This window comes from Poecilia formosa, unplaced genomic scaffold (assembly GCF_000485575.1).
Source record: "Poecilia formosa unplaced genomic scaffold, Poecilia_formosa-5.1.2 Scaffold13, whole genome shotgun sequence".
In the NCBI taxonomy this organism is placed as follows: domain Eukaryota; kingdom Metazoa; phylum Chordata; class Actinopteri; order Cyprinodontiformes; family Poeciliidae; genus Poecilia; species Poecilia formosa.
This window is the reverse complement of record NW_006799952.1, coordinates 4,174,769-4,202,628: the sequence shown is the minus strand read 5'-3', so window position 1 is coordinate 4,202,628 and position 27,860 is coordinate 4,174,769. Positions and strand designations below refer to the sequence as shown.

General features: G+C 40.4%; 1 protein-coding gene across 2 annotated transcripts in view; it reads left to right on the top strand.

The window, feature by feature from the left end:
- The first annotated feature begins 818 nt into the window (after window positions 1-818).
- otogl (otogelin-like) overlaps window positions 819-27,860 on the top strand; it is a 33,292-nt gene continuing 6,250 nt past the window's right edge. For both annotated transcript variants that reach the window (XM_007545714.2, XM_016668193.1), the window contains exons 1-49: window positions 819-1,046; window positions 2,006-2,048; window positions 2,323-2,368; window positions 2,634-2,712; window positions 2,802-2,894; window positions 3,983-4,137; window positions 5,614-5,735; window positions 5,859-6,064; window positions 6,494-6,618; window positions 8,229-8,335; window positions 8,445-8,551; window positions 8,659-8,784; window positions 8,864-8,972; window positions 9,044-9,090; window positions 9,850-9,995; window positions 10,822-10,948; window positions 11,078-11,255; window positions 11,332-11,456; window positions 11,542-11,751; window positions 11,909-12,077; window positions 12,215-12,289; window positions 12,524-12,567; window positions 12,764-12,929; window positions 13,464-13,571; window positions 13,747-13,885; window positions 14,500-14,634; window positions 14,737-14,883; window positions 15,162-15,281; window positions 15,504-15,620; window positions 17,026-17,182; window positions 18,176-18,202; window positions 18,314-18,493; window positions 18,568-18,846; window positions 20,730-20,847; window positions 20,939-21,018; window positions 21,105-21,745; window positions 22,296-22,473; window positions 22,555-22,697; window positions 22,781-22,804; window positions 23,873-23,965; window positions 24,053-24,242; window positions 24,524-24,741; window positions 24,983-25,124; window positions 25,560-25,745; window positions 25,886-26,098; window positions 26,192-26,296; window positions 27,365-27,472; window positions 27,550-27,651; window positions 27,727-27,831. In XM_007545714.2, coding sequence (XP_007545776.1) covers window positions 974-1,046; window positions 2,006-2,048; window positions 2,323-2,368; window positions 2,634-2,712; window positions 2,802-2,894; window positions 3,983-4,137; window positions 5,614-5,735; window positions 5,859-6,064; window positions 6,494-6,618; window positions 8,229-8,335; window positions 8,445-8,551; window positions 8,659-8,784; window positions 8,864-8,972; window positions 9,044-9,090; window positions 9,850-9,995; window positions 10,822-10,948; window positions 11,078-11,255; window positions 11,332-11,456; window positions 11,542-11,751; window positions 11,909-12,077; window positions 12,215-12,289; window positions 12,524-12,567; window positions 12,764-12,929; window positions 13,464-13,571; window positions 13,747-13,885; window positions 14,500-14,634; window positions 14,737-14,883; window positions 15,162-15,281; window positions 15,504-15,620; window positions 17,026-17,182; window positions 18,176-18,202; window positions 18,314-18,493; window positions 18,568-18,846; window positions 20,730-20,847; window positions 20,939-21,018; window positions 21,105-21,745; window positions 22,296-22,473; window positions 22,555-22,697; window positions 22,781-22,804; window positions 23,873-23,965; window positions 24,053-24,242; window positions 24,524-24,741; window positions 24,983-25,124; window positions 25,560-25,745; window positions 25,886-26,098; window positions 26,192-26,296; window positions 27,365-27,472; window positions 27,550-27,651; window positions 27,727-27,831 — 6,733 coding nt within the window. In that variant the 5' untranslated portion in view covers window positions 819-973. The remainder of the gene's footprint in view (window positions 1,047-2,005; window positions 2,049-2,322; window positions 2,369-2,633; window positions 2,713-2,801; window positions 2,895-3,982; window positions 4,138-5,613; window positions 5,736-5,858; window positions 6,065-6,493; window positions 6,619-8,228; window positions 8,336-8,444; window positions 8,552-8,658; window positions 8,785-8,863; window positions 8,973-9,043; window positions 9,091-9,849; window positions 9,996-10,821; window positions 10,949-11,077; window positions 11,256-11,331; window positions 11,457-11,541; window positions 11,752-11,908; window positions 12,078-12,214; window positions 12,290-12,523; window positions 12,568-12,763; window positions 12,930-13,463; window positions 13,572-13,746; window positions 13,886-14,499; window positions 14,635-14,736; window positions 14,884-15,161; window positions 15,282-15,503; window positions 15,621-17,025; window positions 17,183-18,175; window positions 18,203-18,313; window positions 18,494-18,567; window positions 18,847-20,729; window positions 20,848-20,938; window positions 21,019-21,104; window positions 21,746-22,295; window positions 22,474-22,554; window positions 22,698-22,780; window positions 22,805-23,872; window positions 23,966-24,052; window positions 24,243-24,523; window positions 24,742-24,982; window positions 25,125-25,559; window positions 25,746-25,885; window positions 26,099-26,191; window positions 26,297-27,364; window positions 27,473-27,549; window positions 27,652-27,726; window positions 27,832-27,860) is intronic.

Sequence of the window (27,860 nt, the reverse complement as noted above, 5' to 3'; positions counted from 1 at the left end):
GGCTACAAAAACATTTACTGGCCTAAATTTTCCTCTATCTATCTTGCTGCTATTAAAGCACCATTGCCTTACTCTTAAAATCATCACCATGCCAAATCCTTTGCCATGCCAAGCTGCATTGATGCAGTCATTCATGCAATAGGAGATCTAGCCAAAATAGGGGTGTATATAGATTGTTTTTATAGACTAGTCCAATATTCTAGAAAACTGAACTCTTGGTTTCTTCCTAACAATAAACAAATAAATAAATAAAAATGATGCTGTGTGAATTTTTTTTTTCTTTTTTGCTTTTTGAATAAAAATACTAAAATAAATTAATTTCCAAAATTTACTACTTGATGCACCTGTGAATGAAGCTTAGTAAACCTGCAGCTTAGCAACACGTGAAAGTTAGATTTGTTAGAAATGTGTTACAACATACTAGCAAGATTAACAGATTAATTCATAATTCAAAAATATATAAATTATTATGGAAACTTAAATGTCTGGCAACATTTTTCTTTAAATCAACATATCACCTGTAATGTTAACACCGTTACTGGCTAATCACCTAGCATTTACGCTGCTGTTAGACATACCAAAATATGACATGTAGTTGGTTAATTAGCGTTTATACTCTGCTCAAGATAGGAAAACAGACGCTCTTGTTGGTGTGTCGGTGAGAGTATCGCAGTCATGAAGGCCTCCTCCACAATTTCCCTCCCTAAATCACAGTATGAGAACGCAGACCCGTGCAGTCGGAATGGGGGTGTTGGTGTAACAGAGAGCTCACTGCAGGCTCACCTTTGCACGCAGGTGTGGACAAGCCGCTCGTCATCTTCCTCAGGAGGGGCTTTCGCCTCCTCCAGGTGGCTTTACAGGTGCAACTAGGTTTCATCCCGCTTCCCTCTACCAGATATCCTAAACCCTTTCCACTCGGGACAGCTGAGATGCACCGTTAACGTTTCGGTGGGACTTCCTTTCGAACTCTGAGATGAACGTAAAGTGGACAGTGAAACGATTTCTTCTTCTTTCGTTTTCAGTCTCCCACTTGCTGTTACTTGAGGGTAAGTTAGAGTTTTGCTTATCCAGAATGTCATCCACCAACACTACACATTGTCATTTTTGTTTATTCCATTCGAGAAATAGCTTTTGTTTACGGTTTATTTTTAAGCAGTAAGACTTTGTCTCTCACTTTAACATGAAATCAACTCAATTAGAAATAACTTGTCCCTACCAGTCACATGAAAAAACTGCTTCCTTAGCTTTCTTCATCAAATTGTTGATAAAGACTACAGTTGAGTCTAAATTATCCGTGCCACTGCCTGATCTAGATTTATTCCATCCAGTCACATTTGTTTCTGAAAGGAAATCACAAGGCATCTGTCTATTTTTTAAATAATGCACAAGAGTGTATTATTAATTATTATTAATCAATTTCAGTTAAATTTTAGTTAACTGAAATTAAATTTATCCATGCTTTAATTAACATGGATAAATTCCATATCAGTAATTATTTTGCTATAAAATTTTAAATAATCAATGGAAAACATGTGCTGGCTTTACAACAAACAAGTACTTTGGTTATTTTTATAAATGCTGTTAAGCTTCTGTCATGTCTCTTCTGATTGCTTCAGTGTGAGGTTTGAAGGTCTCCTTGCCATTAAACTAATCGTTTGCTCCCTGTACAGCTCCTCTTACAAATTAAAGTCAAGATTGGGATTGGGGAACTCCAAAGCATTATTATTATTATTATTATTATTATTATTATTATTATTATTATTATTATTATTATTATTATTATTATTACTTTAGCTTCCTGTTAGAAGGAATGTAAAGATTGCCTTAAATTTAAATCTGAAAAGGTAGTAATAATTCTGGCCTTTATTGTAACATTTTTAATTGTAAAACTCAAAACTGATTTGTCTTGAGCACATGTCAGCCTATGAAAATAAGTTTGTATTTAAAAAGGAGCCACACATTTTAAGATTTAAAACTCTAATCCTGATGTTGTCACTTTAATTAGGAGGTCAGAGCCGACTTGCAGTGGCAGAGGGAAGATCACAGAGGTAAATGAAAGACAGAAATGTGAAAATGTTTTTTGTTTTTTTTTTTCCACAAATGATTCCCATCCGGAGTCACAGGATGGCCATGATAAATGCATGCTTTCAACCAAGACAATGTGTGTGACAGAAACTGATTGAATGTGAACTCGCATTTTTTTGTGTGTGCAAGGCTTTAGTGAAAAGAAGTTTGAAGTCTGGATTCAAGTGGTGTAAAGTGCACTTAAGTCTCCCCTCTGACTGTTTCTATCCACTAATGTGCATGTTTGTGTGCGCACAGGAGGGCTAATGCACTTCGGAGGAAACGGGATCTCCTTGGGGAGGAGGTTTGTACACTACACCTAAGAGAACCAGAGGAGGTCAGGGCACCCTCATGCGCACAACACCTCATCGGCACAAAGCCGTCTTTGTAACCAACTAGACACAATCACAAACACGCACACATCTCACCCACTCAGTCTGATACAACTTAAAGCAGCAGATACACAACTGGTGTAGCACAGAGTCCGTGAGGCTGTTAATTTTTGAGAATTTTTACAGGAAACGATCTAAATGTCTTTTGTGTGTTGCTTCTTCCCCCAACCCACCCAGACATATAGGCCATTGCTGCCAGAAAATTCACTGTCACGCAGCGTTTTGCACAACTACACAGCCAGAGATGAATCTTCAGGTAAATACGATCTTGAAATTCACCCCACATTTGCAGAACATAGAACTCTGTAAGGAAGGAATTTCAGTTTGTCTTTCTGTCTGTCTCAGAATATTGTGGCTGCCTTAATGGAGGTTGGTGTCAGGAGGACAGTGTGTGTGACTGTTCTCAGTTTCAGGCATTGGGAGACCGCTGCCAGATCAGTAAGTCATTCACTCGCATCTTCACACATTCATATCATCCTCTTATTTCAGCTCATGTTCGTCTCTGTCTTGGAAGTAATATGCCTGTCCTAACACATTCAGGCTTTCTGACAGCTACATTGAGACTCTTTCGAACATGAATAACCTAAACACTTAACAGTTGTATTTAGTAGAGGTTTCTTAGTCTTCTGGTATTATTATTTCGTGGCATAATTCCCAACCATGTTCAAACACACCCACTCACAAAGACCTGTGTAAAAGATATGACCAATAGCTATTGGGTTCAGTTGCTAAGTCAAGTTTCTAGCCTTTAAATTTGAATGTAATTTCTGGTTCTGTCCTGTAGACATCCATCCAGATATCCAAGTAAATTTTATTTTTATTTTTTCAATTTGAAGAACTAAATTCAAGACTGTGTTTCCAATTGAGTTCAATGAAAGTCGTGCATCCACCCTGTCATCCATTGAGATTTAAAGCCTCATGACTTCCCAAATACCTGCCAAGAACCTTTTGAATTTAGACTTTAGACATCGGATAAAAAAAACAATGAGAACCCTGGAGATTTGAGCATACAAAAATATGAAACATGTACGGATGCAGTTAGTGCTAAAACCCATTAAAGTGGTTCTGTTGTGACCTATGAAGGAACTTAGATGTTTGACAAAAAAGTACATGAAAAATGTAAGTTTTGCTTAAATATAATTGTCAAGGTTAAAATAGTCAACATACTTAAGGAACGTTTCTGATTGAGACACTAATGAGTGCACAAAATGCCACTCACTGATAAAATTACAGGATGTGAATCACTGTAACCGCCATCCATGCTCTCAGATTATGGGGAGGGTCTCGAGCAGCATCTTGGCAAAGCAAGCCATGGGGATTTTCCAGCAACAAAGGGCTTTTACAAAATTCAGGTATTCGTTTTCAACTGATAAGTTTAATTAAATACAAAATGATGAAAGATATAAAGATGGTAACCGAGATCAGATGATATGTTTGCCCTCTCAGTTTAGTTGAAAAAATAGACAAAAAAAAAACTTCCTTTTACAAGAACAATTTCTAAATTAATTAAGCCGTTGTCCTTCTAGTACCTAACCAGGGCCAGGATAGAGATGGGATCTGCAGGTCGTGGGGTCAGCATCACTTTGAAACATTTGATGGGATCTACTTCTACTTCCCTGGAACCTGCTCTTATATTCTGGCTCAGGACTGTCACTCAGCTACTCCAGAATACACAGTGTGGGTAAGGCCAATATTCAATGTTATTTAACATCCTGTTATTTTGGTGTGAATGAAAATGCTGTGTGTTATATGAGGTATATTAAAGCAAAATGCCACAAATTTGAAACAAAACATACTAAGCAACCTTTTACTGTATGCCTTGGGTTTTGCACGTTTTAGCATCTTTCCTCTTGTCTTTTAGTATACAAAGACAAATTACAAACAGTGGCTAAACCTTCTCAGTATTTAAATTCTTTACTCATTCCAATCCCTCCCCTAATTAGCATCTCAAATGATGACAAAATCACTGAACAGTAAATGTATTTTGTTGTTTCTTTAATTCTAACAGCAACATTTACATATGGAATTGTGTGAATACAGAATTATAGATGTCAAGCATATATTTATGGTGTTTCTTAGTGTAAAAATGTTATGCTATGGTTAAATGGAAATGACTTAACAATTATCCAGTAGAATCGTTGAGTCTGTCCAAACTGAGAATACCTCACTGAAGGTCATTTCTGAAGGTTGTTGTATGCAGAGTGTTGTATGCAGATATATTATTTAAAAGTTCTTTGGAAGAAAAAACATGGAGAAGGAATAGTGACTGAGTCACCAAGGTAACCACATGCAGCCTTGAGTAGATTGCGAAGCAAAGTCCACGGTAACTACTATTACATATAACTGTAATTATTATTACAACAATAGGACTGGACTGTTGCTCAGTAGTCTAAAGTTTTCTTTTGAAGATGAAAGTAATTTTGTCTTTTGATTTTGAAATCACTCTGCCATCAGGGGAAAGAGCGGAGAGGCTCGGAATCCAAGTTTATTGATGCCCAATGTGACTCTCTCTATTGTCAGTGATGATTTGAGGAGACATGTCATTTGTTTTATGAAGTCCAAAGTCAGCAGAGCTGTCCATGAGGACAACTTTATTGAGATGCTGAATTCATTTCCTCACAGCATCTGTCAACTGCTGACACTCCCCAAAAGTACCAATATCAGGTTTAATGACCATGACATCATTGCCATTAGCCAGGAATTATTATCTCCTAATCCCTCCCAATTCAGTCTGGCAGTTATTGTCTAAAGGAAGACAGGAGACACCAGACCAATCAATGGAGATGAACTGAAGGCTGCTATTAAGGCAAACTGCACTTTTTCATAAGCTTAGCAGAGACACAGACTGAAGGCCTCCATGCCACACTGCTGATCCATTTTTAATGGTCTTACTGTTCAATCCATGGACATACTTTTTCGGTTACCTGACATTTCTCTTTCAATTTTTACCTGTGTTTGTGTGAACCTGCTTTGATTGCCTGTTGCTTTGCTGCAGTTGCACAGAAATCTCCCCATAGTGGAACAATAAAAAAGGAATGTCTAACTATCTAACATCAAAGTTTCTCCTTTTTATTTCCATAATTAAAACAAACAAACTCTTTAATAATAATCTAATGCATTTAAACCCACCTCTCCATTATTTTGCTTGCCTTCTCAGATTCACAATAGCAGAGTGTGCGAGGGAAGTGTGTATTCTTGTCCAAGAGCTCTCAGTTTGTTCTTCCCAAACGAGGAGGAGATCCATATCTCTGGATATCAGGTCCACCAGGGAGGTCGCAGGTGTGAGGAGAACAAAACAACCTAATAACATTGACCAATAAATGGCAAAGCCATCAACATTTTTCAATGCCTGACAGTATCATTTGTGACTCTTTCATTTTGTCTGTGTTTATGAAATGTCAGGTTAAGTTTGCCTCAGACTGTAGGTGGGGTGTTTATAGAGAGACTGGCTGATTACCTGCTTGTCAAGAGTGTGTTTGGCTTCTCTTTGGCCTGGGATGGAGGCTCAGGCGTCTACCTGAAGATGAGCGAGGAGCACCAGGGCACCCCTTGTGGCTTGTGTGGGAACTTCAACCACATTGCTGATGATGACCTCACCACTGCTCGGGGTAGGACTGGGCAAACTGGCCCCTCATCCGTTTTTCTCCTCACTCAGCACCCACTCAGTGCAATTATTGCTATTATACACTCAGCACCAATTCTGGTCAATTATAGAAGGGGCGGGACTATCATACACCAGAGCAGAAAGAAAAGAACTGTCACTTTGGTTCTAAAAGCCTAGAAGAAGTATGAAAATTTCCTCACATGGCCAGTAATAGTAATTATAATCTCTGGGTTTTTGGCAGAAAGCTTTCAAAAATAATTAGGTCAAACCCTAAATATCTAAAATATGGACATACATGTCATTGCAATGCCAAGTTTTGCTTGAATGGGCTTCTTGTTGTACTTATGAGAAATGAACATGTACTTGTCATTTTCTAATCTGTCGATATGAGCCTGTTGGTGACATACTGTCATGTGTTCACTCTGTGTTTAAGGCATTCGAACAGATGAGCCTGCGGTGTTTGCTAACAGCTGGACAGTGGACCTTCCTCACGAGAGAGCTTGTCCCTCTGTAGATCTTGACTTTAATGGCCCTTGCCATTCTGAGTCAGACATGGATGTAAGAACCATATCAAATGTTTCAACTTTGTATTTGTATTTTCATTGTATTTTATTTCCTTTTTGTATGGGAATTGGCAAAAGAGAACATGTTGAGTTTTGACAGGGGTTGATATGAGATTGTGATGCTATCATAACTTTGAGTACAAATAGCACTGCTTGACAGTATCACGGTATTTCATTTACAAATTTAAACGAAAATGTCCAATATGGCCTATTTGCTTTTAGGACAGAAAAGCAACAATTAATTTATTTGTTGAGTAGTTTCATGATACAACAGACAACCTCCTTAAAAATACAAATTGGCCAGAGAAATAAAATATTTGCAAGTTTCATCTACCGTATTTTTCGGACTATAAGCCGCTACTTTTTTTTTTTTTAGCCATGCGGTTATAACCCGGTGCGGCTTTTCTGTGAATTTTTCTTCAACCACCAGGGGGCTCATTAGCAGGAAGTGAATCATTGGAAGTCAAAATTGGAAATCAAAGAAGAAAGTGCTCAATTTCATTTAGATTAGAATAAGCATATGCTAGCAGCGGGCACGACGGAGAAATTTCTTCAAACTCATACCCCCTCATCATTGAAACAACACAAAGAAAAATATGCCGCTTTTAAGTTGAGGAGTATCAATCTGGCAGTACAGGAGGGAAATAGAGCCGCTGCAGGTAAGCTCGGCGTGAACGAATCCGTGGTTCGGCTTTGGAGACGGAGGGCTGCGTCTTTAATAGCAGATTTATTTATTAATTTATTTTATTCCCTCTGCTCCCTCTGCAGCAGAGGGAGCAGAGGGAGAAGGATGCTCCCTCTGCTGCGTCTTTGTGGAAAACTGAGAGCGGCGGAGATACCAGCGGCTTATAGCCCGGTGCGGTTTATGTATATGCAGTAATCTACACAAGATTAAAATTACACATACAGGTTTAAATAAATTTAGGCCTGTGCGTTCAGTATTCAGGTAAACTAAGCTGCAGGGTTTCTTTCTAAAACCATTTTTTATGTGCATTTGGCATCACTGGCCTGTAAGAACATCCAGCTGTGTTCAAGCTTCATCTACCTTTCTGTTGATTTGTTGAAAAACTCTCCCATTGCTCTACCCCACTGTGTGCAATGCTCAGCACTACTGGCAGTAAAACTGACCCTCAGCATGATGCTGCCGCCATTATGCACGACGGTTTGTGTATCAGTCTTGGGTTTTAAAAGCCTCACCTTTCTCTTACGTCATGTGGCCAAAGAGTTACATTTTTGTCTTGTCAAACCATAAAACTTTTACTGAGAGTGTTTTGAAATGAAGGCTGCTGGTTGTTCTTGAACATCTTTACTAATATTACCTCACCTAAGATTGATCCTTCTGGTTGAAGCCTCAGCATAATTCCAGGAGGACAATAATTCCAGACCGACTTGTATCCCCAGATCTTGCTTTTAGAAATAATCAAATTTATAATCATTCAACCCCGAGAAATGAATAATTCAAATGCATGAACACTATAGTTCATGTGGCAATCATGCACACGAGTGTGTATAAATGTACTTATGTTGTTTTTTTTTTGTTGTTTTTTTGTTTTTGTTTTTTTAAACGTATGTATCCCGACCTTCTCATTCTTTGCAAATCTGCAGGACGCCATTGAGAAATGCAGCGCTCTCCTTTTCTTTCCGTTTCTGTCCTGCCATGAAAACATCGACCCAAATCCCTTTGTCGCCAGCTGTGTCTCTGACCTCTGTGTGTAAGTCGTAGCCTGATCACAGCCAACTGTATGCATTCAAAACTTTTATTTGAACAGAATCTTGTATATCAGAAACTCAGTTATTCCAAAAATGCTCTCTTCCTTTTAGGGCCGATGATGAGGAAACATTTTGTCGAGCTTTGGTTGAATACACCAGAGCCTGCTCACATGTTGGATATCCTGTACGAGAGTGGAGGGACAGTTTTCCATCGTGTAGTAAGGGTCCTCCACTGCTCTCCACTGACACACCTGTTAAACAGACTTATCCCCTCAGGGCCTCATGTGTCATTGTTATTTCTTGTTTCCTGTTTGTGCTATCACAGACGACGGCTGCGAGGAGAGCTTTGTGTATAGAGACTGTATCAGTTGTTGTCCGCCCACATGTACGTTTGAGAAAGAGTGTCTAGGAACCAACCTGCACTGCCTGGATGGTTGCTACTGCCCTGACGGTATTTAAACCAAATAAGAGGATGGCTAGGTTAATAAAATAAGTTGAGATAACTGAACGTAAGCCCTCTCTGCACACAGGTCTCATCCTACAGAATGGAACATGCATCCCTGCATCTCAGTGTCCTTGTGTTTATCATGGAACATCTTATGTGCAAGGACAAGTGCTTCAACAAGGCTGCAGTGTCTGGTATGTGTGAACTGTCTTTTGTTGGAACATATAAGATAATTAACTTGCTCATTACCTGATTTTTTTTTCAGTGTTTGCATGGGAGGAGTGTGGAATTGTACAGAGAATAACTGCACAGGTGAGTCTACTGATTAGGAAATTTGGTAGTCATGTTACCCTTTTTTAATAGGGAATTTTCACATAATATCTAACCTCATTTTTTTCTGGAGGAGAAACTGAAAAGCTAGATTAAACAAGCCAAAGGGAAAAATAAATCTTGTTTTACTTACTAGACAAAAAACGTCAAGAAAGATTTGTATTCTTACTTTGAATACAGTTAGGGCACCGTACCTTCTAATATATTTTACTCGCCCAATTTTGTTGAGTTTTGAGTTTGTCTTACTCCTCACTTACAACTGTGAGATATTTGAGAAGCTACGTGAATGTACAGCCCGTTTCATGTCAACCATTAGCAATATAATATCATGACCTGGTCTTTGCGTCTGTCGGAAAATTATTACTTTTCTGACAGCCCTTTGATGAATGTTTTGTTGCAGGGTCCAGTCATGTTTCAGCATCCTTCTTTCTTTTCTTTTTAATGCTTATCCAACACTCATTCAGAGGAGAATTCATGATGAATATTATGATTGTGAGCTGGCTAGGTTTATGTCAATTATGTTTTTGTTATGATGTCTAAATAATTGGAATTCAGTCCAAAGAATATTATTCCACACGTCCTGGTCTTAGTCTATGTCCTCTCTGGCAAAACGCTTAACCAAGAACAGGGGTGGCTGTCAAGAAAAACACACGTTTATGCTATCCTAATCTTTAGAGATTGTAAGCAACAATTAAAGGAGATGAAAAAAGCCACCTTTCTATTTTTTTTTTTCCGTCGCAGCCGAGTGTTCAGTCGTAGGAGACATGTTTGTGACAACATTCGACGGCAGGATGTTTCTCCAGCCGGGGGCGTGTCAGTATGTGCTGGCAAAGAGCCGAGGCAGCAGCAAATTCACCATCACGCTGCAGTATACCACCTGTGAAGAGGTAACACACTGTCCTTTACACATGGAGAATAAAGTACTACACTAAGAAATATGTTTTCTTTTCCCGTTTTTTTTTTTTTTTTTTTTTTGTCTAGCTGATCGAGACAGTTGTCCTGTCTTAGCAAACTCCCACTTCCACACCTGTAGTTTATTGTCTGGACTTAATTGTCAGAACCAAACCCAGTGGACGCCATGTCAGCTATAAAAAAAAGACGTCTCTTTGTATTGTTTATTTTAAGTTTGTGCATATTACTGAGAAGCTTGTTGTTTTTCTAATGGGAAGCACTTTGAACGACCTTGTTGCTGAAATGTGCTGTACAAATAAACTTGTCATCAGCTGTGAACACAGAGACAAAATGACAATGGAACGGTCTAGATAAAAGCAAATTCACATCTAATACGGCGTTACAGCAGGAAGTGGGACTGGAAAAGTCCCACAATTTTTAATGACAATTTTTCTCACTGCTAAAGCCTTTTGGGCCCACCTTTTTCTAAGCTTCAACTCTTAAGGAACATGTGTCTACAAGGATTATAAATGTGTTTAGGGCAATATTTGACCATTCTTCCTGAAATGTGCAGTATATCTGCACCCTATCAGGTTGAGGTCAGGACTCAACAACCAATTATAGCTCAACAGACTGCCAATTCATGTACCGAGGTGTACATGTACTTGTCCAAAATGTGTTGGCAAAGTTTAGCACTTGTGAATTGAATGACTTTGATGAGTGAGTGAATACTTTTGGCAATATAGTGTGTGTGTGTGTGTGTGTGTGTTTCTGCATATTTTCATGACATGACTGGTATTCTATCACTATGTTTCACGACAGCATCAGGTATGCATTCAGTCAGTGACAGTGGTGCTGGATGAAGATGCAAGTCATCAAATCACCTTGACCAGAGAAGGGGAGGTGATAATCGGTGTCAACCCAACCCCCACCCTGCCTTATGTTGACGGTAGAAGCTGCAAATAAATAATAGCATCAGTTGAAACTAGAAAAAAAAAACAAAAAACATTTCAAGTATGTAATATTTTAGTTATGGAACATAACTTGTAAAATCAAATCATTTTCTCTGGATGTACAGATGCAGTAAATGTGCACAGACTGACCTCTGTGGTTACCCAGCTAAAAACAGGGATTGGTTTACGCCTGCTTTATGATGGCCAAGGAGGGCGGGTGTACTTGCAGCTCGGCAGCCAGTGGCGTGGACAAACACTGGGACTCTGTGGAACTTTTAACGGAAACCTACGAGACGATTTCCTGTAAAGATGTTCCATCCATATGAATATAAATATTAAAAATGTTTTTTGTGAAGTTTAGTCATGGATTTTTTTGCAGGTCTCCAGCAGGGATGATAGAAGGTACTCCTCAGCTTCACGCCAATGCTTGGAAAGTGTCGTCTGCTTGTGTCGCTCCGGTTAATCTGCCCATTGTAGACCCGTGTGAGACGAACCAGCACAACGGTAATTCTTTTCACAAATTTTGCTGTTGAAGCTTTGTCTGTTTCTGGTCGGTCAGTCCATGATGATCTTTTTGCATGTGGCCCAGCATATTATGCTTCCCAGTGTGATGTGCTTGTGGAGACTGTGTTTGCTCCGTGTCATGGCTACATTAGTCCAAACATCTACCAGCAGCAGTGCCGCTACCAGGCCTGTCGCTGTGGGAGCAGCTGCCTGTGCACTGCGCTGGCTCACTACGCTTACCTCTGCTCCAAACATGGAGTCGACCTTAATTTCAGGTCGCAAGTCTCTGAGTGCGGTAAGTAGGCGACTGTTTCCTATGATTTCATACGGTTGAAAGCCATGACCATCAACATTAATATAAATAATTGCTATTTTATGTGTTTAATTAGAAAAAAATAATAATTTTAGTCATATTTTATGTTGAGCTTTGTTCGTTGTTGCTGCTGCTTTAGGAGTTGTATGTCTGGGAGGAATGCAGTACCACTCATGCGTGTCTTCCTGTGGCCGGTCCTGTCGTGGTCTTGCCAACACCGAGACCTGCAGCCCAGCTGACTGCGCCGAAGGTTGCGCCTGTCTAGATGGCAGTTACTATGACGATGTGCGCAGGCGCTGTGTGCAGTTGTAAGACCGATGCATCTCCTAAATTATCCGTTAAAAACAAGTGATTCTGATTGCAACCGAGAACTGGCTTGCACCAGTTGTTTTTTCTGTAAGTCAACATGGAAAGCATCAAAATAATGCATTGGGTTTCTCATCAGGTCACAGTGTCACTGCTACTCCATGGGTGGTGTGTCGCAGCCAGGAGAAGTGACCTTCACTGCATCTGGCCCTTGGTATGTCGCAGCTGCTCCAACTCGGTCTGAACATTTAGAACATTCTTCTCCTTCTCTCCTACCTACACATTGTCATTGTCATACCTGAATACACCATTTGATTTCTTTGAGAAGGAATAAAAGCTTCAGCGATTATCAAATGAGACGTAAAGCTCTTAAACTAAGATTGTGTACGATAACATTACTCCCTTTCACTAACACCTGATTCTTTCTCTCCCATGTCTCCTTCACTAGCCTGTGCAGAAATGGGAAGATGGAGTGTGAGCCAGAAGAAAAAGGTACCCTCTCTGTCCCATTTCCTTCTCTTGTTCGTTCCAGCAACAAAGTCCTGTTTTAGGCTACGCCTCGCTGGCTGTAATCAAGAGCTTCGTTTCTGAAGTTGAAGCTTGTTTCTCATGACTGGCAGCTGCTGCTGATGTTTTAAGCAACTGTTGCATTGATTTTGCCGAGTATGTGTGCGTCTGAATGTTGTAGAACCAGACAGCGTAGAAGAGGGAGAGTGTCCAGAAGGAAAAGTGTACCACAGCTGCAGAGAGCAGAGAGGAGGCGTGGCTTGTGCACCGACCTGCCGTAACCTGATGTTGAACCTCACCTGCCCTCCCAACACACTGTGCATACCAGGCTGTGTTTGTCCTCCAGGGTAACAGAAGGGCTTACCTTCTTCCAGTATTTTTGCACTAGCTAAACTTATCTAGATATTATTCACTAACAGAAACTATTTATGTATTAGATGACTTCTTGTTGTGCTACATTTTATTTAGAGCTATTGAAAGAAAATGGGGCTAATTTAAACTGGATTCGGTTGCTTTGATAACAAAATGTGATGAAGGGGGTTTGAAAACATTTGTGATGCACAATATGTGTAACACATTTCTATCAATGAACAATGTCTATTTACTATCATAACAGTCATTTGTCCTAATGACCACTCAGCTAGTTATTATGATCTTGTGTAAATTTAATTTGTTCGTCACTCAGCCGAAGAGATTTTGACCTCTATTAGATTTCCTGGATTTAAAAGGCTTACCAGCTAGCATTAATTAAAGCAGTGGCTGCCTGGAAGCTTATCTGAATCTGTAATCAATTTTAATTAATGAGCTAAAGTGCAGCATTAGGATTTAATATATTTGCTTGCAAGGTGTTTGCATTCCACTGGTGTTTTGTCTGTCGGAAGGCTCGTGCTGCACCAGGGGGAATGCTACTATCCAGAGAACTGCCCCTGCGCGTGGCTTGGACTTGAATACCTGCCTGGACAAGTTGTGGAGACATCTTGCTACAGATGGTAAATATGTCTCCTGTACTTGTTGTTTTCTCTCTTTTAATATAGTATACATTAATCGCTAAGCCCTGAAATCTAGAGTAATGGACCAAACTTAAAATCTATAAGAAAAACAAACTCATTTAACTCACACATCTGCTCCATCTTTTTCTCTTCTCTGGCGCACCTGTCCTCCAAGTGTGTGCCATCGGGGCTATTTTAACTGCAGCTACTCTCCATGTCCAGCTGTGTGTACTGTGTACAGCGACAGACACTATCACACCTTTGATGGCCTTGAATATGACTACCAAACCGACTGCCAGGTCTACCTGCTTAAAGTGAGTTTCTTCTGCTTGCGTCACGCACGACACGGGATTCTAGCAGTGAGTTAGCATGTGCGGAGGAACGTCGTTTTAGCGTTCCCTGGCCCCAGGCTGATTTGAATCTGGGGAAACAAGATCTAAGGTCATTTCTAATCTCAAAAGAAAGAGTTGGTTTTAATTAGAGCAGATTAAAAGTGTGTTTGTGTGTATTTGTGGGTGAGTGAGAGCGCAGCTGGGCGTGGACCGCAGTAACGCAAGCAGACGTTGAGCAAAGCTGAAAGTGATACAAAGAAACCAGTGTTCACATCAAACCCCAGGGCTCCTGCGCTCCCAGGGATATAGAATTAGAATTAGCAGAACAGACATTCTGGTTCAGACCCAACCGACTGCTGGCCAGTGCTCAGGCCTAAAAAAAGAATTGGGAAACAGGTCAGAGTTGCGTCTCAATACTGTTTCCTTGTGTTGTCGGCCCCACGTTATTCAAATTGGACAGATGCTTTTTGGCTTTTCCACAATTCTTGACACACAAATAAAAATGTTTGCAGCTGCTCTCTGCATACAGTCAGACAGGAATGAGAATAATCGCAGGAATAACATCTTTTTTTTTCCCCCCCTTCATCTCTCACTAGAGTGCTGGAGAAACCGAAGTATCCATTGTTGCCCAAAACAAGGACTGCTATGAGAGCGGCATTGTGTGCATGAAAATACTGGTCATTCATGTGGGACTGACCAAGATCTACTTCACTGACAACTCTGGCAATCCAGTACATTCTTTACACACAGAGTAACAGTCTACACTTTTTTCAAAGAACCCTGTTTATTTTTTTTTATTTTAAATTCTATCCCATATTTTACTCCCCTTTCAGAGTCCTTCTACTGTTGTGGGTCGAGAGTCAGAGTTTGAGATCTGGAATTCAGGTTACTACACCGTGGTCCACTTCTCCAGTCAGGATCTGACCATCCTCTGGGACCGCAAGACTACTGTACATATAAGAGCTGGACCCCATTGGAAGGTGTGAACAAAGAACATGATCTTTTCAGGTTTATAAGAATGTGGTCCAAATCAAACAGTGTTGAGTAAAAACAGATCTTTAGATTTGTAAGAAAAAAAAATCAGAAAACCGTCTGTCATTTTCCATTTCACAATTATGTTCCAGTTTGTGTCAGGCCCCTGACTCGCTCAAATAAATCCCAAGAAAATACACTGAAGTTTGTTGTTTTAAAGTGAAAAAGTTAAAGGAGTATAAAAACTTTTAAACCTTACTTCTTTCTCTGTTTTTTTTTCCTCCAGGGTCTCCTCAGTGGCCTGTGTGGAAATTTTGACAGTGTGACAGTGAATGATATGACCACATCTAGCCACATGGAAGTCAATAACGCGCAGACATTTGGAAACAGCTGGTCCCTGGGACAGGTATGACTCAGCTTAGCTGTGCTGCATTGATCTTTCCTTCATCTCCTTTCTTCTCTCTGTCTTTGTCTATAAACGTCTCCCTGACCTGACTCGCTCACTCCTCCCTCGCTCCCTGCTACTCGTGAGCTGGTCTCCCTCGAGTCCACTGTGATATTTAAGAGTAATCAGACACTTGATCTCCCTCTGTGTGTGTGTGCGTGTACGTGTGTGTGTGTGTTTTAGTGTGAAAGTGACTACATAGTTGAGCGACCGTGTGAACGGGACTTGGGGAGACAGCCGTACGCTAAGAGGGAGTGTGCGCTCCTCTACAGCGATGTCTTTGCACCCTGTCACAACGTGGTAAGTGCCACTAAAACGGACACAGTCACCAACTCACATTCATGCAGAGTAAATGCTGCAGCGGAAAGGTTATCCGGCTTGTAACAGGGGAGAAGGGGTTGCAGAGGGGTTATGGGAACGACTCTTAACTGATCCCCGGCAAATACACTTTTTGTTATTTAAGAGATAAACCGCACACCAGCTGCTGGGCTCCACAATCTCTCTCTCTCTCTCTGTCACACACACTGAGTTTTTTTCTGAGATTGAAGTACTGTTTATCTGTTTATTACCAGTAGATGGAGCCATGTTTGCATAAACAGAAACAGTCTGTGGGCCACAAATGTGAGTGCGGCACATACCTTGCATGGATAATCAACCAATTACATGCAAACAAATAATGTTTATAGAGGTTTGCTTCTTGAAAGATGAAAGAAAATCCTGAACATGTGAACACGGAAGCTCCTCTTAGTGCTGGATTTTCTTATCTATTTCAAATCTGTGTGGTCATGGCAATCCTAGTTGAGCATATTTTTTATTATTAACCAGGTGTATACCATCCACAGGAATCTAATCTAAAATTGATTAAACTAGATTTACCTGTACTGCTTAGAAATACTCACAGCACCTGTTTTTCTTGTGTTTGACATTGAATCAAACTTTACTTTTTTTTTTTTTTAGGTCCACTGTGATTAAGAAACATTATTTCTGTTGACATGCAGCACTGGCAAAATATACATTTTTATTCTAATACTGCTGTGTCTGTTATCTAATTCATGTCTACAGTCTTCATAATATTAATGAGTTGTGATGTAATGTAAACCAGTGTTTTCAAACAAAAATAGGGTTTTGAAACTCGCAATGGTTCATGAAACGACATGCACAACCACGTCTATTAAAAAAAAAAAAAGTCAACAAACAAAAAAATTATCTTGATTGCTGCTTTACAACAGATAAAAACAATGATCATAGCTTGTTTTATTACGATGTTATTTTTTTTTGGATTGTTTATAATATATATGTTTAAGCTTGGGTAAATGATAGTTGTCTTCCAAGCCTCTTCTTCTTGTTTTCGTAACACTGACAAGTTTAGAAACTACCAGATTAAAGTACTATGGGGATGAAATGTGCTGCTTAAGTGAATCATAATACTTGCTGTCAAAGAATGGAGGTCCAGTTAATCTTGCCCGGGGTATTTCGGCTGTTCATCTTAGCACCCATCTGATATGTTGCACTAGAATCCGACCCACATTCTCTTTGTCCTGATATCACATCAATCCTTTTCCTCTGAATTATTAAAAAACTACTCATCCCATAAACAAGACCTCCCCCAGCCTCTCCCAGCGAGCATTGGCCTGGTTCAGTCTGTGATTATGTGTGTGTGTTTCTGTGTTTGTGACCGTGTATGCATGTTGTGCGTGCCCTTCAGGTTGATGTGGCCTGGTTTTATAGGAACTGCCTAACAGACACTTGCAACTGTAACCGCGGGGGAGACTGTGAGTGTCTCTGTACGTCCATTGCTGCGTATGCACACAAATGCTGCCAACAGGGGGTCACGATACACTGGAGGTCTCCCTCTGTGTGCCGTGAGTATGCTCGCATAGACAGACCGAAGCAAGTGTTTTATTGCCATACTTCTTGCAAAATGTTCACAGTCTTCAACTTCAATGTGTATTATTTGGATTTTATGTAACAGACCAACATCATGTTTAGGAGTTGGTAGGACAAACTAACCATTATTTTTAAATATTGTTGCTTTTTTTTTCATTAAAAATTGGACCATACATCTATATTCACCCACAATACTTTCAATTGTCAGTTCATATTGTATGCTTAGTACCTTCTAGATCAACCTTTTCCTACATTTACAGTAGTTGCACTGGCAAGAAAGAAAGCCATTCTTCTAAGAATCTCATATGAAGTCTAATTTTGAGTTTTCCATTACTCATGTGGTGAACATATCAAACGTATGTGGTAGAGAAGTAACTCCATACCCCTGGAACAAACTTGGTGATGGCAGCATTGTGCTATGGGAATGCTTTTCTTTAGCGGGGACAGCAAAGCTGATCAGAGTTGATGGAAGGAGCTAAAAACAGACCAATTCTGGAAGAAAAACCTCCAGAAGTGGAGCTTCACCTTCCAGCAGTGTAGCAGCCCTAAACGTACAACCAGAACTCCAATGAGCTGGTTGAGATCAAAGTTCATCCATAGGCTAGAATGTCCCAGTTAAAGTCTATACCTAAATCCAATTGAGAGTCTTTAGTGAAGACATGAATATAGATGCTCACAGTCTGAGCTGGCTGAGCTTCAACTATCTAAAAAATGGGCTTAATAGAAATCAAAAGTTTTCAGATTTTTTTTTCTTTTACTTTTTTGGAAACCCATGCATCATGTTCCTTCCACTTTAAGGCACGCTTTGTGTTGCTTGATAACATAAAATCTTAATAAAACACATTGGAGTTTGATGCTTTAATGTTTTTAAAAAAATGTGAAAAGTTCAAACGGTTTTAGGAAGGAATTGTGAATTCTGGATGTTACTACCTCTGAGATTTTAAGCACTTCTGAATGGTCTCTTTCAGCCTATGACTGCGAATACTATAATCAAGGTGCGTACAAGTGAGGATCTTCTTTCCTTCTTTTGTTTATGGGTTTATATGCATTCCCAGAGGGGTTGTTGTCAAACTCATTTCCTGTTATTCTGCCTCATTTCCCCAAAGAGCTCGGCGATGGCCCATTTTCCTTGGTGAGTGCTGTCTTTAATGACACCATGTTTGGAGTGAATCGTACCAGCAGCGCAGTGTTTCCACTTACGAGAGAAAGACCGGGACAGTTGCCAGCTCCCGGCATTCTGTTCAACTTCATGATCACTACAGGGCTTTGGAGGAACAGGACATCACGTAAGCATCCATCACTGCATAAACTAACAGTTATTCATGTTGTAAATTAATCAGAAATGTCTTGCTTTTTTCAGGTGTTCCTGTAGTTTCCCTTGAATCTGCAGAGAGGCCAAACTACTTCTTCACAGTGTCAGGACGCAGCCGTCTCCAGTTGGAGCAGTGGAGTCGAGGGCCAGAGTTTAGCCGCAAAGCCACCTTCATCCAGCACCAGGGTCTGTTTCTACCAGGTTACGCTTCGTTCGAAGTGGTCAGCCAACCTGGAATCTTTCTGACGCTCACACGCGGAGCGGCTCGAGCGCAGAGATACAGCACTGCAGAGGGCTTCAAGACCAGCAGCAGCTTCACACTCGAGGGTCAGAACATGCTGTTGCAGTCACATGAAGTTGTTTATTTTGGAATATAACATGAGACACAAAATAGGGCATTGTAAAATGTTAGAAAGATAGACTTAGTTTTTGAAATGCTTTTTTTTTGTTGTTTTTTGTTTTGTTTTTTGTTTTTCAAATAAAAATCCAAGAACTGAGGAATGCTTTTGTGTTCAGCACCTGGAGTCAATACTTTGTACAGCATAGTGTAGCATGTCATACTGCAGTTATATTTTAACATATTTTTGGTTATTTCTACTTTGAAAATAGCTCAAACTTAGTCAGATTGAATATAGAGCTTCAATAAACTTCCAAATCTTGCAACAAATTCTAAGTTATATTTAGCAAGGCTACACCAACACATAAACTTTGATGTTACAATGGCTTTCTTCTCACCTTTCTTCTTCCAAGGTCAGATTAGTTTAATCACAACAAAAAGTTGTCCTGTTAACAAATCTACCCAACCTGTGCATCTCTGCAGCTCCTACAGAACCACCATGGGACTCTCGACAGCATCTCTAATTATTGCTGTCTTGTTCTGCCCTTTCAGTTTTGGTGGACAACCACATAGTTGTCGGTTTGCAGTTGCGCCATGATCTTTTTATTTCCTGATGATGAATAGAAAATTGCTCAGCAAGATGTTAAAAGTTTGGTTTGTTGAACTTGATTTTATTCAGGGTTGTCAAAGTAAAGGAGAAAAGGGATGTTGAACAAAAAGGCACATCCATTCATCCATTTTCAGATTTTTATCCCCTGACTTAAAAAAGTGCATTGTTTTTCTTGTTCTTCACACGTTTGTGCTACTCCAACACAAAAATCTAATAGAAGACATGAACTGTTCAGGTTTACAAGCTTTATCCTCATAGAGGTCTGCAAATTATTTCCATCTCCATCTTTTAGTGACAGAGAAACAGACTTGCATGTTTTTAATATTTAGTCAGATTTTAAATTGGTTAACATTGGATGTTTTTTTTCAATGAAAAAAACACTTTAGCCAGAGTTTAAGTGTAATATAGTTTATATTTCATAATGGCTATTGTATTCTTTTTCATCTTTTTTTTTATCTTAATATATTACCTTTTTTAATCAAAGAGAAAAAGTGTAGAACAACATTATTTTTCTACATCTTCTTACCTTGACTTACAATAGCATCTAACCTATGTTGCCATATCTTGGCTTACACATTTCCAGGCAAAAATATAAAGACTAATGAACTTGTACTACGCAAGTGACATAAATGGTAATATGTAGAATTAATTGAAAGCATAGCAGGCCAAGAGTAAAAGAAAACGATCACAGCTGTTGCAGAGTACTGTTGCTGATAGGTCTATTTCCTGACTAGTCATTTTCTTTTTTTGAAAGACACAAAAGCCTAAATACAGAGCTGCTCATGGCATTTTACCACTGCTCTGTGGAGTCTTTTGATATGCAATAAAACAGCATGATATGCACACTATAAAGAAGCAGAGAAAAAAAAACACATCCACTGAGTGATTAAAATGTTCCCAGAAAGTATTGCACTTACCCCTCTGTCCATAATAAACCCATTTTTAAATGATACTTCTGTTTAGAAAAAACACACATGTATTTTGAGCACTAACAATGCGATATATTATTGTACCATTTTCTCCTTTTCGTCTTTTACATTCATCAGTTTTTTGAAAACTCATTTCTATTAACTTATTTTTAAACTAAAATGATGCATGTTCTGCATGTCTGCTGTCTTCTGCATGCTGTGCAAATTTTACTGCTGAATTTTGTGGATTTGACTCATGCTTACATATCCAAATTGTTATTGGGCTCACTGTCTGTGCACCTATTCAAACTACACAGAAAAAGCTAACTAATATGTTTATCATTTGCTACTGCAGACAGTCCTTTTGTTATACCATACCGCATGATGTGCGAATGGCGCTATCAGGCTTGTGCCAGTCCCTGCGTACACACATGCAGTGATCCAGATGCGACCCGCTGCCAGTTCCTGCCTCCGTAAGAAGCTTGGCTCAACACGGGCCCTTGCTGTACTACCAACGTAATCTATGATCAGGTCTGGCAACGCAACTGTTTGTGTGTGTTATAGGGTGGAAGGCTGTTTCCCTCGCTGCCCAAAAAACATGGTGCTGGATGAAGTCACAAGACGCTGTGTCTACTCAGAGGACTGTGAGTGCAAGCATGATTTTGTCTTTAAATCGTGTAAAAGGTTATGATTTATGGTGCATTCATGTGTACTAATTTGTCTCCTGTAGGTGTTATGCTCCCCTCAACTCCAACGCCTTTTGCATATGTGACTCGGTCCAACAGAACCACTACGCCACCACCAACTCCAACTACAACCGCGAAAGCAACAACAATCTCCTCCACCACTGTTAGTCCCACCACATCTGCACCCACCACCACCACACCGACTGTTCCCACCACAACGGTAACCACTAAACCAGTCACTACTCTGCTTACAACATCTCCAACCACGACTCCTGCTTCTACTACAACCATCGTTACCACGACTCCATTTGAGACTTCCACCCCCAGTACAACCGTGATGAGCCCCACTCCAACCACAGAGATCACCTCAACTACTCCCTCCACTTCACCCACAACTACTCCCGAGGTTACCACACCAACTACACCGCTTGCGACGTCCCCAACCACCCTGCCACCAACGACCACCGTCATCACAACTGTCCCCACCACGACTGTACCTGAAACCACGCCCACAACTACGTCACAACCACAAACAACAATCACCACAGAGATTTCCACCTCAGTGGAAACGACCACAGCCCTTCCTTCAACTGAGCCCACCACTGTTACCAGCACAGAGATGATCACAAGCCCTGAAACCGAAGAAGTGTCTACCAGGATCCCTTGGCCCACTGGTCCATGCACAGTAAGTGTTACTTCTCCAGGTAAATTTATGCCCAAAGACAAATAGTCAATCTTGTTGGCAACATTTTCAAATCGAGGTTGTTTCAGGACCGATGGATGTTATAGAAGTCTTCTATAACTAAGTAAGGCTGAATGGACTAAACTCCTTACTGTTATCTCCTCAGTGTCTTGCTCTCTCGTGTTCTCTTGAACACTAAATAAACATCTGGCATATTATACAATCTACATGTATGATTCTTTTTAAGTAGCATCTTATCTGGCAGTAAGAAACCATGCAATTTATGGTTTAGCATCGTGAAAAGATAACAATTTATGGATCTCCAGGAAGAATATTTGGAGGAAAGCCAAAGACTGAGACTGTTGGCATGATTTAATCATTTAATCGTTTATTTTAGAAAGACAGTGAGCTACTATGGAGTGTGAACTTGCATACATAGGAATGTCTTGTGTGATGTCATGTTGACACTAAGATAGCTGCTTAAAAAATAAACAATTTAATGTAAAAAAAAAAAAAGAAAATATCACTCCAAATATGTCAACTGTGTCCACAGCCTCCATTCTCCTATCGTATTGATGAGTGTGCCGAGCTAATTTGTTTCAACGGAGAGCTGCTCTTTCACAACTCCTCTCTCCACTGTCGCTACAATACTGCCCCCCCTCAGTGCAGTCTGCTGGGCCTGCCTATCCTCATCAACACAGACCCCTGCTGCCCACTGTGGCAGTGCCCATGTAAGATTTGTTGTAAACCTTAGAAGAATAATTAGGTTGAATCGCCTTCTTCCTGAAAGCTCTGCTGTTTGCTTCTTTCAGGTCGCTGCACTGTGATGTCAGATCTACGCGTGATCACATTTGATGGTAACAATGTGGCCTTGTATGACAACGGTTCTTACATTTTGGTTAACCTGCCGAGAGAGACGATTATTGGCACAGTGGAGAAATGTCCAACCAGCCAGGTAAAGCATCAAAACATCTGACGAAGAGAAAGAAATAAAATCTGAAGAATTTGTCTCAGGTTTATCCTTTGTTTTGCTTTTAGAGCGTAAACTCCATCAGACGAACTGTGAGTGGACGACGTCATCTGCCAGCAATTGCATCTGTTGTATCTGGGCAAAAGCAGCTAATTTCTCTCTGCCGAAATGGTCCCAAGTGCCATGCAATAGTTTTCATACCCTTTTCACAGTGTGTCACATTACAACTACAAACTAAAGTGTACTTTGATTCGATTGTTTATGATACACCAATACAAAGTATGGCCGGTTTTTCATTTGAAACAAAAAGGATTTCAAAGGATTTTGAGAAATCATTGGGTGCATTTGTATGAAACTGTTTTTACTCCAATACTTCTATATAGAACAATCTTCAGTAGTCACCTGTTTGTTAAATAGAGGTCGTTTCAGTTTAAATGCAACTGTTCTGTGAAGGCTTGAAAGGGTTGTTAGGAGCTACATACAAAACAATGTGTGTCAGCAGACAATAACTGCACATCATCCTGAACTCCATCCCCAAAATTAGATATAGTGGTGCCAGCATCATGCTGTAGGGTAGTTGGTTAGAACTGATTGAAAATGGATTTAGTTAAAAACAGGGCTATCCTAAAAGAAAATGTGTTGGAGGCTTCTAAATATTAGCTACTGGAGTGAACGTTCACCTTTCAACAAGAAAACGATTCTAACATTTAGCAAAGCTTCAAGGCTGTGATTTATGTCAAATCACATATTTATGTGTTAGAATGTCCCAGTCAAAGTCCAGGCTTTAAGCCAACTGAGAATCTGTGACAAGACTTTAAAAAATTCATACCTCAACAAAAGTAAAGCTGTAATTAGAGCAGAAGGTAATTCTACCTTCAGCCTCCCCCATATTCCCAGGAGGGAGACTGAGTACAAATGCAAGCCACATATTTTAGATATCTTTTGTTGTTGTTGTTTTTTCATCAACTTATTTGATAACCATTTTATCATTTTCTTCCATTTCCAATACCATTTCTGTTGATATAATTTAAATCTGGAAAAAAAAATCATTTAACTTTCTGAATATAACATGAAATTTGAGAAAAGATTCAATATATGTGTGGAAAACTTTGCAAAGCACTGTTAGTGTTATTGCCATCTGTAATTTCTATCCTCCCCAGAGTCCTACTGGTGGAACATCTGGTCTTTGTTTCAAGAAGCTCAACATCACTACTTCCAACTACAGAATCATTGTCAACAGACTCGATCGCAAGGTTCCCCTCTTTACTTTATCTAACGCACGAGCAAACGCGTAATTTTCCTTCAGAATTGAGTGATTTTTTTTTTTCATGTGGTTGAAGGTGACTGTGAACTACAGACCTGCTAAGCTCCCGTTCTCACGTCACTCCCTTTATGTGGAAGATACAGGCAGCATGTACCTGATCCACACACCTGGCAGCATCAGCATACAGTGGTATCACAGCACAGGGATTATGGTGCTGCAGTACAACGCGCCTAGTCATGCGTTCGTCCCCACTCGTGGCCTGTGTGGTGAGTCCATGCACACACACCACGCTCATCAGCACCAACCTCATTTATCTAAGTGCTGTTTTTTCAGCGCCTAAAGGCTTAACGTCTGCACCGCTGGATCACATTGACTAGAGCCATTATTGGATGTGACAGTTTGAGATTCTAAAAGCCATTTAGACACGTTACACAGTTCCAGACAGGCAATTATCTCACCTTTAGCTTTCTATTGCTCACTGTCTAAGCAGCAGTGAAACTTGAATTGCACCAACAACACCAAAACAGCTGTCTGCCCGATCTGCCAGGTTGCTGTGATGGGAATCCAGAAGATGACCTGAAACTCCCGAACGGCACGGTGGTCAGAGAGGTGGGAGACATGATGCTCTTTCTGCAGGCGTGGAGAGTCCATTTGACAGATGAGACCGAACACACACGCAGGGTGGGAGACAACTGCACCACAGGGGACTGTTCCACCTGTCTGTCTATGCTCACCCAGAGAGCCTTCACACCATGTCATAGCAAGGTACTATCAAGGCTCCACACTGTGTTTCACACACCTGATTTTGAAGCAGGTGCTGACTTACTTTGTCATCATTTGAGGAATCAAAACGGATACAAGTCGGTTTATAAATTAAGCAGATGACAATTGAGTCTAAATAGTTTGCCAAACATTTTACGTAATAATTAAAAAAAATATATTTTTTTTGAGAATAAAATGAATAAATTATAATTTTGACATATCAAAATCCAATACAAATTTGCAGGTGCCTCCAGAGCAGTTCTGTGACATCATGTGGGCAGGAGACTTGCATTACAAGGATCATCAGTGTGACTTTCTGGCTGCTTATGTGGCAGTTTGTTACACGCACCAAGTCTGCATCAGCTGGAGGCGGCACAACTTCTGTCGTAAGAACACACAGGCAAATAAGTCTCCTACAGTAATTTTCAAAAGTGTTCCTACCTCTTTAACTTTATATTTACTGTTTAACTGAAAATGTCTCTGTTCACAACCACCACAAGCATCAATGTGTTTAACTGGGGTCTTATGACAAAACCAACGCAAACGTCTGTTTAATCAGATTAAGCTTCGAGTATTTTGCAGTGCAGAATCGGCAGATGTTTCACTCTAGATGTGCAAATCTGGTAGACGCATACCCAAAAAGACTTTAAGTTGTTATTGCAGCAAAATGTTGCTTAACCTACTATTGACTCAGGGGGGCTAGTAACCTGTGGGATGTGGAAAAACCCAATTGGTATGAATACTTTTCTAAGGCACTGTATGTGTGTAAATGTGTGCTCACTTGTGTTTCTCTGATTGCTCGCAATCCTGTCGTCTTGCAGCATTAAGGTGTCCGCCTGGTAAAGAGTATCAGCCCTGTGTAAGCACCTGCAACAGCCGCACTTGTCTGAACAAAGACTACTACGAGGAAACCACCTGCTCTTTCATCAGGGAGGAGTGCGTGTGTCGCAGTGGAACCATCCTGCACCGAGCCGACTCTCCCTATTGTGTCACCGAAGATCGATGTGGTGCGTGAAGAGGCTTGTAAAAGCATTCCTTTGTGATGAAAATGGCTCTGTCCAGGATTCTGCTTTACTTTCAGGCTTTACAAACACATACATTCCCACAGAGTCGACGTGTTCTCTTTAATGAATTGTGGTTCGTTCAGTCTGCACAGACAACGAAGGCAACCCCCGGGCCCCAGGAGAGGTGTGGAACGGCTCCACTCGAAGCTGTTGCCTGTACAAATGTATGGAGAACGGCTCTGTGGTGGCGGTCGAGCCAGACTGCAGTGCTGTCCCGACGCCGCTGTGTGAGAGGGAGGGAGAATATGTGCTGGATGTACTGGAGGAAGGGTCCTGTTGCCCTAAGAAGATCTGTGGTGAGTTCAGTATCAAAGTCAAGAGAAGTACCTTTGGTTATCAGAGATCATTTTTAAGTGAACTCTTATATTATTGTTTTCTTTGCCTGTCAGAGTGCAACATGACCATCTGTGACAGTGAAGCTCCACCTTGCGATAATGGAAACAGACTGGTCATTGGTTACAGCGCACTCTCCTGCTGCCCGGAATACCGATGTGGTAATGTGCAAACTTTAATTCTGCCTTCTTTTGAATAGTTTTGCTTCAATCAAAATTAAATGGTCTCGGTTTATTTATTTTTGAGATTTTCACAACAAATGTCAGATGTAATTCATATCCACCAATGCAGAGTTCAGTTCAAGTCAAATGCAATTGGTTTGGTCTGATTCATATCAAATTACTTACAGTAACAAAATCACTTCCTCTTAGCAGCAAGAGCCAGAAGCAGAACTAGATTCTGTGGGTAGTTTTCTTTTACAAGGGGTTAAAAGAACTGGAAGCAAACACTAAAGTACAGAAACACTGTTCCATTAGTATTTTTTTAGAGAGCAACAACTGAAAGTAACACAAATAAACAGGAAAACACTAAGCCACAAGTGAGAAAACTGAACAGTACTCAAATGATTAATTGCAGCTAAATCTGGGCTAATTGCTTTTATCCAGAAAAAATAGAACTTAAGCACCAAGCCAGGGATACTCTCTATTGGAAATAAAAAAACAAAGGGCACTCAGTTAGTTGAAACCATGACTCCTTTGTTCAGAAAGAAACACTGAACCAGGTGTTCTTTCCATGGGAAAGAAAATGAATACATAATTATTAGCAGCAGTCGCTCTTTTCATGACTCTGCATAGAACAAGACAAAGCCAAACCATGAAGCAATGAGCCAGATTCACTTTCTGTAGAAAAACAATACACAGATCTGAAGGAAGCAAAAGCTACTTCATTGGCTTTGTCCTTTAAAAAGAAACTGGTAAACACTGAAGGTCAAAAGCAGGTCTACTTTCTATAGGTAAAAAAGAGAAAATAGACACCATTAAACGCTGAATCACTGGATCAAGGAGAAAAACAAACTAAAACAATCAAGTTAATGCCTGGAACAGCTTTGGCTACGGCCTCCTCCAGAAAAGTGACAGCGAAACACAGGATCAGCTGGGCAGACATGCTGTCTGTGGGCAGGAAAAAACACAAAGACATTTAAAAGTTATCAGCAGCAAGAGTGGCAAATAATTCATCAAATGAAACGCGTATTTATTCAACCTTCTCCATCTGTACCTCATCTTCCTCAGAGTGTGACCCTATGGCGTGCCCTCCTGTCTTTGCTCCCGACTGTAGAGAAGATCAGTTCCTTGTTGAGGTCAGGGGTCAAAAATCCTGCTGCTACTCTTACCTTTGTGGTAAGTTATAATTGCTTGTCAGATTTGACTTATGTCATTATCCTTCTATAAATTAGTTGTGTAATTGTCCATTTTAGTGTGTGAGTCGTGCATTGAACCCATTCCCAGTTGCTCTCACGGAGAAATTCTGGCTGTCGATCCAAATACCACCAACAGCTGCTGTCCCCAGTACCACTGCGGTAAGCGCTTTGGCTTGTGTATCCGTGTGCATTTGTGTCTGTGTTTTTAATACGTTTACTCCCGTTTTTCCGCAGTGTGTGATGTTAATCAATGCCCTAAATCATCTCTGAGCTGTGCACCTGGTCTCTCTTTGGTTGAAACTGCTGCACCCGGTGACTGCTGTCCCCAGCATCACTGTGGTAAATGGACGGCAACACATGCACTTTAT